Source organism: Corythoichthys intestinalis, chromosome 4, assembly GCF_030265065.1.
Source record: "Corythoichthys intestinalis isolate RoL2023-P3 chromosome 4, ASM3026506v1, whole genome shotgun sequence".
NCBI lineage: Eukaryota > Metazoa > Chordata > Actinopteri > Syngnathiformes > Syngnathidae > Corythoichthys > Corythoichthys intestinalis.
Window position 1 is genome coordinate 16,471,501 of NC_080398.1, and position 12,283 is coordinate 16,483,783.

Sequence of the window (12,283 nt, forward strand, 5' to 3'; positions counted from 1 at the left end):
GAATTACAGTGTGTAAGCAATTGTTGTAAACAAGAGATACCTTCACATCAGCCCTCTCCACGCACACTTTTTTGTACCACTTGGATGTTCTTTGTTCTTGTCTTCTTTATATTTGTCTCACAGATTGTACACATTCCCCACTGCCAACAACAGTTGTGTCTTTTAAGATAATCAAAAAGGAATCTCGCTCAAAAAGAGCTTGTTTGCAAAAGAATAAAACAAGAAAAAGTGTGCTCTTCCAAGGCTTTCTGGAATGTTTGAAATGTTTTTTTGTTTTGTTTTTGTTTAATTCATCTTTTAAGATCCAAAAGTTAAAATGTTAAACTTCAAATTCTTTGTGCTGCTATATTTTTCAGACTTAAAATCCTTAATTTGCCCCCAAAAGTGACCGTGTGCATTATAATCCAGGGAACCTTATGAATCAATTCTGATTTTGCTTAATAACCTCGAACCTATTTTGTTGGAGGGTAACTATATTATACTACTTCAGTAAAGTGCTCAAGACACTAGGGGTGTGCCATCTTAGGCACCACAGGATTCGATTCGATTACGATTCAGGGTGCTGCGATTCGATTATTGAACGATGATCACGGTGTTGACGATGGTCACGATTATCGATGCATCGTACATTACTAATTAATAAAGTAGCCAAACAAATTTATGTCCATTATTTATTTAAAATATCCTAATGATTCAAAAGGAACAATGGAAACATGCCCATACAACAAAGAGGTGCCCTTAAACTGCTTTTTTCCCCCTTTTTACAAGAAGGTGCAAAAACATTAACCATTTTAAAGGCAGTACTTATTTCTCAACATGCCTATACAACACACAGCTGACCTTGAGATGCTCTTTTTCACAAAAAGGTGCAAAAACATTAGATGTTTCAAAGGCAGTACTTATTTCTCTCAACAATACAATAAAATTTACACTGGTTGAATGAATGCCACATTTTTTTGGAAACAAAGTGTCTTTAGAAATAAGACTTCTTTGAACCAATATACTTTGTTTTTACAGATTTCTGTACTATTTCGTCTGTTTATAGTGTTGCCGCTATACTTAATCCTGGTTTTAAACGTTCTGCATCTGGACTAACTTCTGTACACCACTAAACAACGCACAACTTGACATGGAAATACATGTTAGCGAAGTCACTAATTAGCATACTGCTCGGCGCTAACCAGTAACATCTGAAAAACAATAACATCTGAAAAACAACAACAATAAAGGCTAAACCAGTACAAGAGGGTATGTGTACTCACCTCTTGTAGACGCGCACAGGACTTATTGACACACTAGGGACATTTTCCAACGAACATGACTTGAACCTACTGCTGGACAACTGAAAGGCAAGGAGCAACGAACAATCTCTCATCCCCTCTAGCTCTAAAAATAAATTGCGCTTAGAAGAGGACCCAAAGTGCGACCGCTGGATACCTAGCTGTCTCATACACCAATTTATTTTCGAGTCTTTTGAACAGGAGTAAATGTCTCGCTCAGTAACTTCAGCAGCATCCATCATAACGTTGTGCGTGCGGCCGTTAAAGGTGTCCGGGCGGCAGACGTGTCTTGAATTTCATTCCGCTACTAACGCTTGTCATAAAGTTATTAGGGAAAATCATCGTTTTGGAACATTTATGAATCGTAATAGTATCGTCAGGTGTCGAATCGCGATGCATGCTAATAATCGATTTTTTGGCACACCCTTACAAGGCACACAATAATCGTTCATCAAACCCTAAAACAATACAACAAAAATGCAATAAAAGAAAGAAAATGACAAATGCAATACATTGATGCACTAATATGCCACATAATCAGGTGCGTCTAATATAAGAAATTTAATTTGTTCATTGATTGTGCAGTTATAGTCTGAAAAATACTGTACTTACCACACTTCTACCATTGCTACTACCTCTAAGATCAGTGCTCCAAAGACTGATTGCTAAAAAGTGAGATGATACTGAGGGATACTGATATTTTTTTTTCCAGACAAGTTTCAGTACATGTTCTGTAATATCTTAAATACTCTTGTATATTGTGCTCCCATTTAAAGTACACCCCACATAAAACCAGCCTTCAAATGCATTTTCATCCTCTATACTTATCTACTGTATTATACGTTCTCCACTTTGATGGCCTCCATGCTTAAAGAGCATATGACACGAGAAAAAAAGTCTTAAATGGCATTATTATGTGAATTAGAATCATATTTTGAGACGATTCGACTATATACAACAATTTAGCAAAGCACAGATGACGAGAAATTAGTCTTTTAATCTGCCGGTTAGCCACGCCTACCATTATAGGGCTTTAGCGTCCCCAACAGGTGGATGACGTCGGCGGTAGACTGGGCTCATCGGTTTTACTATTCAGCCTATTGAGGGGAAATTATTCAGAACGAGGAAAACGCGACGAAGAAAGCCGCAAAATGTCATTGTTTCAGTCTCTCTACTCCAATATTTTTACAGGATATTCTTTTTACCCAAGTATTTTTCCCCAATAGCTATATAAATGGCTTGAGAAGGACCAGTCAGCCCGTTGAGGGGGAACTATTCACAACGAGGAAAACGAGACGAAGAGAGCGGCAAAATATCATTGTTTCTGTCTCTTTACTTCAATATTTTTACAGGATACTCTTTTTATCCAAGTATTTTTCCCAATTGCTAAATAAATGGCATGGTCATGACAAATAACAGTCTTGTGCTGAATGGAATATGAAATAATAAAAATGCATTTATTCAGGACAACATGGCAAAATTACTCCATAATGGTCAAAACTGTCGACTTCACCTTTACTGTCGCACCTCCCGAACGATATTTTATGACACCTAAATCGGACATATGTCATTTCCCTTCCCCGGCTTCGGAGAATGTAAACAAACCAGAAGGCGTGACAGCTAGCTGACATGCTAACCCGAACCAAGTGATGTTTCAAACTCTTCAAAGCGGAAAATCACACATAGCTATCCTGGATTATTTGACATGACGACCCGGTTGTCGAATGTCTTAGCGGATCGGCAAACCGCCCGGCAGAGAGCAATTTACAGTTCGTTCCCCGGAGGAGGGTGGCTGGAGTTGTTGTGCAGCTAACAGTGCTGCTGCTAATGCATTAGGAGAGCTTTTTACATGCCTATCAATGATCAAACGTAAGTAGTCCTTCATTTAAAGGAAGTTTGTAGTGTTTACTTTGTAATCGCTGTATTCGTATTTGACATAATACAAAACAAGATGTTTACTCACTTCCTCGTAAGTCCAATGGTCCCACAGTAAATATCCACGGTGAATGGGAACCTTTTGAAACTCCAAAAAGGCGCATACGCCTCTCCCTCATACAGAATGATTTTTCTGCAGCCGTTTGGCTGGCGTGATGCGAAAAATAAACGTATTAATCCGCAAAATCAGCTGAATCCTTCGTCCTCATACACAACAGTACACTGTAGCGTGAAGAGGACGTCTTCTACCGTACACAGCGCCCTCCTCCTCAATGCGAGACCGAAGCTGGAAGTCACTCATTTTCCTGGCGCGGGATTAAAAAAACTAAATAAATATAGCGATCGCTTCCACACACATCCAAGCGGTCCATATCATTCAGAAGCATAAAATACCGCGTGCATTATGAAATAAACATGCTTTTTCGTGTCACAGGCACTTTAAACATTGTTACAGTTAGGCATGTACTGGTATGAGATTGACGGTATGATAACCTTTAGCAAAAATATTAGTTTCCCGGTATTACGGTATTGCAAATACAGCTCTAAGATGTGTTGGGAAACGCTCATGATAGTGGTTACTAACCTTTAATTTTGTATAAATGCGAAATCATATTGGAGGTATTGACTCCTCAGCAGCCAGCCTCCGCAAACATGTTTTACATGTCGGTTGGCCCTCCTCCTCTAAGCCACGGCCATCCGTAACTTTTCTGTAGCTGAAGTATCGTTTTCTTCGATGGGGGTAAAAAGTCAGGAGTTTCACCTCTTCCAGCCATCGTGTAGCACAGCTGACTCACTGACACTGAGCCTTGCAGCTGCAAGCAAGGGATTTCTCCCTGCATTTTTGGGACATAAAAAATAGCAATTACCATAGGGAAGGTGTGACAGAAAATTTTTGCGTTTTTGAAACCATGACGTTTTCACGATATACCTTAAAACCAGTAATCAGCATATGTCTTGTTACAGTGTTACAATTGAGGGAATCATAAAAATATATTAATAATCACTCCTCAAGGAAAATAATCAAGGGAGTAATAAAAATGTAATGATAATTACTGCTCTAGATTGCACTACTTTGCCATATCAATTTGTTCTTCAGTCCAATTTGGTAATGCGAAATGTATTATAATGCAAATTGCTCCATGATAACAATCACACGATGACTTACACTGCCACATACAGGGATTTATATGGCATCATTCCAAGAGTTTAATGGCCACTTTAAAACCTGAGCCATAGCTCTCTCACATATTGTTTTACAGGTGGAAACTAAATGTACTGTTTAATAGCACTGACTCAAACATTGATGGAAACTCAATTGTTCCCCCATAGCCCAGCAGCAGTTGATTACCATATCCTTTACATCTTTTTATCCATACTGCGACTACAAAACACACAGAATTTTATTTGATTATTTTAAACTTGACAGTGCACTTTGTGTGCTTGTGTGCATAGCTTGTTGTGAAATAGATCGATTATGTTTATGCTGGCCGCGTTAAGCTTTTAGTTGAATGTGTGGAAGCTCGGCATCAATAAAACTGTGTGGTTTTGTCCTCTTAGGTTCAACAGATTGATCGAGTGGTAGAAGTGGTGGACGAAGCTGTTAAAGGTATTTGAACACAGATGACAGGCAAAATGCCTACCGTTGTGATGTGATTTCCAATAGATGAAAACACCATCCATAGTCTCCACATCCATTGTCACAGAAATATGTTGACACTAGTTTAGTCCACTACAATGCATTTGGTGATAGACTGTCATCAACTTCTGTCTCCCTTCCAAAGATCCATCAAATCTAATCTTAAATTTACAATCTTTTTTTTCCCCTTTACTTTGAGAATATCTACAAAAGTCAGTTTGTCACAGTATGTATTCTGACCATAGACTCAGTATCCAACAATGCGTTGGACTTTATTATATTTGGTTTATTTTTAATCAACTACCAATCAGAGTCCGGTATCTTTGGATATGCTAGAATTAATTTGCATATAATGGGAAATCCCTACACACACTCTGCCTAATTTTAGTTTATAATGACATACAAATAATGGGGGTACGGAATTTGTAAAATAATAAAATCTTCAGATTCCCATAATGGACAAAAAAAAAAAAAAGGAAAATGAGTGATTGCTTTTGCTCTATTTTGAGATCATTTCTGACACTAGGTTGAATACAAACAATGTGGTTTTTCAACACTTTTGTTTTCTTTTTCATATTTTATTATATTTTTTGTGTTTAAAAATTCCCTTTTTATTACAAGAATCATATAGAGTACTTATATATTTACAAAGATATACAATGAATAAAACGTTTGAGTGTGCCAATTATAGTAGTTAGATTTGAAGGAAAAAATAAACGCATGAAATAGTTTCTTTCAACAACAGCTCCTTAAGTGCTCTTTTCCTACGAAGACGGATTCACATAAAAGTGATTTGATCATCTGGGCAATACACTGTTCAGCTGTTTAATGAAGGTCACACCGAGCTGATTTTGCTGTCCACTGAAGATGCCATTGACCGCCAGCTGTTCTCTTTAAAAACAACTGTAAAACAGATTGACTTTTGCATGAATGCTTAAGTGTGTTTGCACTGCAAGCTTCTTAATTAGGGACATCTAAATTTTACAATATAAATAACCTTAGTCTGACTGCATGCTGATACAGTAAGCAGACAAAACGCACGCATCCACTGTGAATTTTTTTTACTTTGATTATCCATGTTTTGCGTGTTTCTCTCCCAGCCATTCCTCAGCCTCTTCTCTCAGCCATTCCCCATCTCCTACTCCCCCAGCAGAAACTAATTTCCCCAGTATCATTACTGTTCTTTATGACCTCATATACATCGAGAGCTGTTTCTTCAGCTCAGAAGGCAGGAGACCTTTAAACTGGGGGATTTGACTTTTGTAATGGTTACTACAATGAATACGCCAATTACTCGTAAAGCGCAGCCAAAACTGCTCGCGGGTCTGTTTTCCATATGACAAAAGCACTGGCAAGCATTTATGATCCGGCTTCTTGAAGCGTGAGACAATAATTTCAGTTTGGGTCTTAGTTTAAAATGAATTTAACTGCCACTCAATAAGAATGCCTCACCACAGTAAAGCTGTATTTAATTTTACTGAATCCTTGAACTGTAAAGCTTATTTTACTACCTTTAGTAAATGACTACTGTTATCTCAAAATGAGTTGCTGAGCATGCACAGTATTTTAACAGCATTTTCACATGTTTATTATTGGATACAACAGATGCTGTGATCTCAGATTGAGTATCCAGTTTAATTGACTTTCATTGGTTATTCATTTTCCTACAAACTTAGTTTAACATGTCATTTGATCAAAGACCCTAGTAGGGCTGCAGCTATCGATTATTTTAGTAGTTGATTAATCGATGAACTAGTTAGTACGAATAATCACGTAATCGAATAAGGAACATAAAAAAAATAAAATACCTGAGCTGAGCCTCAAAAGGTATGAATGAATAAATAAATAAATAAATAACTAAATGAGGATCTAAGTACAGCAAAAGAACTGGCTAACTTACGTAGCAAATGTCAGCTAGCTTAAATGCTATAAAATGCTAACTTTTGAATTTATTTTGCAATGCTCTTAACGAATGGTTCAAACATATTCCTACAGTAAATGGCTAAATATACCAATATACAAAGTTACGAATGCATTAAAAAAACATTAGCTCAAACAAAAACTTGGTTTATGTTGGTCTTAACAGGGAGCAGCTGGATTCAGCCATGTGAAATAAATTGTTATACTCACTGTTGCCACTAGAGGGCAGTGTATCCACCCAAATCAATGACTAAATATGAACACTTTCAAAACAATCCATTACAACGCCACTTTAATTAAACGAATACTTGAAGCAGCAAAATTTCATTTAAATCATTTTTCTAATCGAATTACTTGAGTTAATCGATTAATCGTTGCAACACTAGACCACAGTAAATCCATTCACACTCTCTATGTATATTTGCCATTATTTTTCTTTCAGACTTCACAAAACTGTAAATCTCCAGCATCAAAACAATTTTACTTTTTTAATAGCTGAAACTGATCAACGATACTTGTTGCTCTACATTAGCAGAATGTCTGTGTGACATGACTTGGGTTTACATCATTGGCCAAGATCATCGAACACTGAAAGTTATCTTTGTATAGACATTGAATAGATGTTGGCAGCAAAAATATATTCATCGTTTTCATTTTGAATGTACGTCACATTATTCCATAGGTATTTATTACAAATTTGCTGTACAGTATATTTTGTACAGATGAATTTCTGACAAATTAAAGCCCTAATTATTAGGAAACAGTCTGACATAACCTCTCAGAGTTTTTCGACTGGTCTCATATGTACCCACTATAAATTACTATTAAATATATACTCATATTCTTAATTTTGGGATTCAGCAGAGTTTTAAAAAGGCAGTCTAACAAATACTTTGGGCATAGATTTACAGAAAATTAGAAATATTTGGGACCCCTCAAATCTCAGCCATCAACATTTTGCCATCCACATATCTCTGTAAGCGACACACATTATATCGAATGAAAAAAAATGGTTTTGCCTTTCAATGTCAGATTGATCTGCTGATATATAATTTATATGTATCCTTTAGTACGGCAGTTTTCATGTTTTTATTGCTGTTCCGTTATTGATCTTCTCTGGTTGACATTACAGCCGCAGATGATACAATTTCACCCGTTATTCTGATGGCTTTGAGAAACGGTTTGGATTTAGTGTATATGTGTGTTATGACACAGGAATCGGGGCACACAAGGTTAGACCGGCTAATACATCTACTTAAATTGAGAGCAGAGGCTATATAGCATCAATATGACCTCATGATCCTTATTTCGCCAGGATAAACAGTTATGGTGTTCCTTGCTAAAATAAGATCAAGATTAAAAATAAAGACAGTTCAGGGACAAAAGCAAAGTTGACCCATTTCACACCGATTTGAAATGCTGATGCTCGCTGACCTCTTACCTGAAAGTGACAGCATCAGATGTTGCTTTAAAGCTTTGAGTTGATACAGGATGTTTTTCCTTGACAAGAATGTGTTTTGTGTTTTTAAAGGGCTTCTAATGCTTGTTCGTAAATTAAATTTCTGATAACACTTTTCGATACAATTGTAGATGTAGCTTAACCCGCTACTTTGACAGGATTACCAATAAAAATTAAACCCCTGTTCTTTTTTTCGACCACCTTTGTCTGTTATTTCCAATGTTCCCCACCCTGCTGATGCTTTCCAATCTAACAGAGGCCCCGCCACTTATGAGACATCAGCTGTAGGTCAACAGGTCATCCTTTTAGCCCCTACCACTGTGATCCAACCATCTATCTGGCCATCATATACAACATCCATCTGTGAGGAATTCATCTTCCTGCCTTCAATCTATTCTTTTTCTTCCTCACCAACAAGTTATAGGAGGCATTTATGAGTGAATGGATTATGTCAAGACATATTTATAGAGATGTGAACAAAGGAGACAAAGCAGGGACATTTGAAGGGGGGAGACTAAAGCAGTTAGAGAACATAAAGAAAATGCTTCTAGGTTTCCCATCAGAGCAATGTATCCCGGTAAGATGGGTATTTTGAGATGAGAAATTGGATACAGTGTATCACAAAAGTGAGTACACCCCTCGCATTTCTGCAGATATTTAAGTACATCTTTTAATGGGACAACACTGACAAAATGACACTTTGACACGATGAAAAGTAGTCCTTGTTAGGGATGGGAATTGATAGGATTTTTACGATTCTGATTCCATTATCGATATTGCTTAACGATTCGATTCTTTATTGATTCTCTTATCGATTCTAATTTGGGGAAAAAGAAGAACAAACGTTTTGATTGGCATCGAGTTTAATCAGAAGTCACAACCTTACAAACTCACAACGAGGTCGAAAGAGGCCCAAAGCCTCAATATTAACTGTGGCAATAAGTGGCAAATGCACAAGAATGTGTAACATTTTACTGAAACATTTTTCTAATAGAAATAAAAAATATGAAAATGAATATTGGCATATAGGTCGTTGTTCTGCTGTTGGCAATATGTGTTAAAGCAGGGGTCCCCAAACTTTTTCCTGTGAGGGCCACATAACTTTTAACTGATGAGGGGCCGGGGTCAGTTTGAACAGAACACAGAAAAAGTGTGACGATTGCAGGAGTGCCGAAATGTAAAAAATTATTGCTTTTCAGAAAGCCACAATCAAATAACCCTTTCTGGATTCTTTACAGAACAAAAGTAAATAAAATAAAATAATAATATAATATAATAAATAATAATAACACTATTAATCAAATAGATAATAACCAAATAACCCTCTCTGAGTTCTTCACAGAAAAAAGCCAGAAAATAAATAACACTATTAAGAAAAAAAAAAAAATTCAAAATGCTCTCTGGTATTGTTCAGGGGCCGGACCAAATGTGGGGGCGGGCCGTATCCGGCCCACGGGCCGTAGTTTGGGGACCCCTGTTAAAGTGTATTATTCACCAGTACAGTGATACCTCAGCTCACGAACGCTTAAGCTCACAAACTTTTCGCCTCAAGAACATTAAATCCGCAAGCATATAGTCTCTGCTGACGAACTAGTTTTCGGCGGACGAACCAAACCACGCGGTCGAACAGCGCCACGAGAAGCTGACGCACGCTCACGGCGTCCCAGTTCGTCCCCTCCCTTTCGTTGAGTGCGGACGTGGTTTGTGTTTGATAGACATTTTGGACCATATTGAGTGTACTTTTGCTATTATGGGACCGAAAAAGACCCCATCACAGGCTAGTGTTAAGCCTAAGAAGACATTAAAGAAAATAAGGTATATTTTTGTGTAGTTTTAAGGCTTATTTAGTAGAAAATTATGTTTTATGGGGACCTGGGAACGGATTATTCTCATTTTAATGGTTTCTTATGGGAAATAAATGTTCGGAAGACAAACTTTTCGCCTTACACACACTTTCTGGGAACCAATTATGTTCGTGAGCTGAGGTATCACTGTATATTGAAATGCATTAGTTTTTATGGCGCTTTCACGCTCAAGTGGGGGCGCCCTTGCGCTTCCTCACGCGAAGAAGAACGCGTTCACGTGAAGAAGAGCGCGCTTGCATGCGAAGAAGAAATGCTGCGTCCAGGCGAGTGAGCGAGTTAGTGAGAGAGGGGAAACACTGCTACGAGCCTACGTTCTTTTTTAATGTTTGTAAAATATCTACAGAGGCAACGCCTGTATGTATCGTCTTTTGTGTTGTTGTTGTGTGCTTCCACTCGCGATCGGACACTTAAATCCAGTTGTGTAGTAGTTTGAACGATGTGATAATGCTAGCGAACGCATGCTAAACGTTTAGCTGTATTAGCAGCTAATCATCGCTGATTTACGTTGATGCAAACCTGTTTGTTATTGGGGACGAAATTGATTTGTTTCATTTCTATTTTTAGTTTCACTCTTCAAGTGATGGTTGAATAAAGTCAGCAAATTACACCAACGTCTTCTGTATCCTCATTTGGGAGTTTAGCTAGCTATATAGCCAGGACTAAGCCTTAGCCTCTCTGTGAGGACAGTGCAGTCTTATTCCCTCCCAATTCAATTATCTCCACCTTGCCAGACTGCAAGTCGTTTTGTTGTAATTTGTCCTCGTGAAGTAAAGACACACTTTCGAGCGTTTGAACCTACTTGCTGTCATTGTTATGTTTACGGCTGCAATTCTCGTGCTAAACCATCGTAACCTTTCATTTTCACCCTCCTTCCTGGTGAAGTGTAGCCAAACTTTGGAGCTGGTGGTTCTTGGCGCCATGCTAGTTTGATGCGTCTGGACAACAAGACACGTCACAACGCAATATGTGTCTTTAGGAATCGTTAAAGGGATCGTTCAGGGTTTTTCATTGTGATGTCGAGGCCTCGAAACACAAGGAACGGGTTCTGAATTGGAATCGGATTTCGATTCCCATCCCTAGTCCTTGTGCAGCTTATGTAATAGAGTTAATTTATTTTCACCTCAAAATAATTAGAAAATATAGCCATTAATATCTAAACCCCTGGCAACAAAAGTAAGTACACCCCTTAGTGAAAGTTGTCAATATACAACATGTTAACTGTCAGTATTTTGTGAGATCACCACTATTATCCAGAACTGCCTTTCCTCCCCTGGGCATGAAGTTCACCAGAGCTCAACATGTTGCCACTGGAATGCTCTTCCACACCTCCATGACGACGTTGCGGAGCTGCCGGATATTTGAGACTTTGTGCACCTCCACCTTCCGCTTGAGGAAGGTGGATGTTCTATTGGGTTCAAGTCTGGAGACATGCTTGGCCAAAGAAAGCATTTGGATGTGACTCTCAGCACATGCGCTCAGCTTCTTTGGACGACCAACTCGAGGCCTGTTCTGAGTGGACCCTGCTCTTTTAGAATGCTAGATTATTTTAGCCACTGTGCTGCAACTCAGTTTCAGGTCGTTGGCAATCTTCTTGTAGCCTTGGCCATTTTCATGTAGCGCAACAATACGTCTTTTAAGATCCTCAGAGAGTTCTTTGCCATGTAGTGCCATGTTGGAACTTTCAGTGACCAGTATGAGAGAGTGTGAGAGCTGCACTACAAATTCTCACACACCTGCTCCCTATGCACACCTAGACCTAGTAAAACTAACGAGTCACATGACATTTTGAAGGGAAAATGACAAACAGTACTCAATTTGGACATTTAGGGATGTAGTTTCTAAGGGGTGTACTCACTTTTGTTGCCACGGGTTTAGATATTAATTGCTATATTTTGAGTTATTTTGAGGGGAAAATAAATGAACTCTATTACATAAGCTGCACACAGACTACTTTTCATTGTGTCAAAGTGCCATTTTGTCAGCGTTGTCCCATGAAAAGATATACTTAAATATCTGCAGAAATGCGAGAGGTGTACTCACTTTTGTGATACACTGTAACTGTTAAATTTTACCCATTCCAGCAAAATACGTGTTGTCAGCCAGCCAATCCTGTCAAACCTTAACAAGATGAAAGGAGTTTAATAAATACTTTGAACTGACCAATTAAAACAATGTAAAGCAATACGAA

At 38.1% G+C, this 12,283-nt stretch overlaps 1 protein-coding gene across 1 annotated transcript in view; it reads left to right on the forward strand.

The window, feature by feature from the left end:
* cdkal1 (CDK5 regulatory subunit associated protein 1-like 1) overlaps nt 1-12,283 on the forward strand; it is a 400,412-nt gene that overhangs the window by 102,413 nt on the left and 285,716 nt on the right. The window contains exon 6 of the mRNA XM_057834194.1: nt 4,773-4,821. Within this exon, the coding sequence (XP_057690177.1) occupies nt 4,773-4,821 (49 nt within the window). The remainder of the gene's footprint in view (nt 1-4,772; nt 4,822-12,283) is intronic.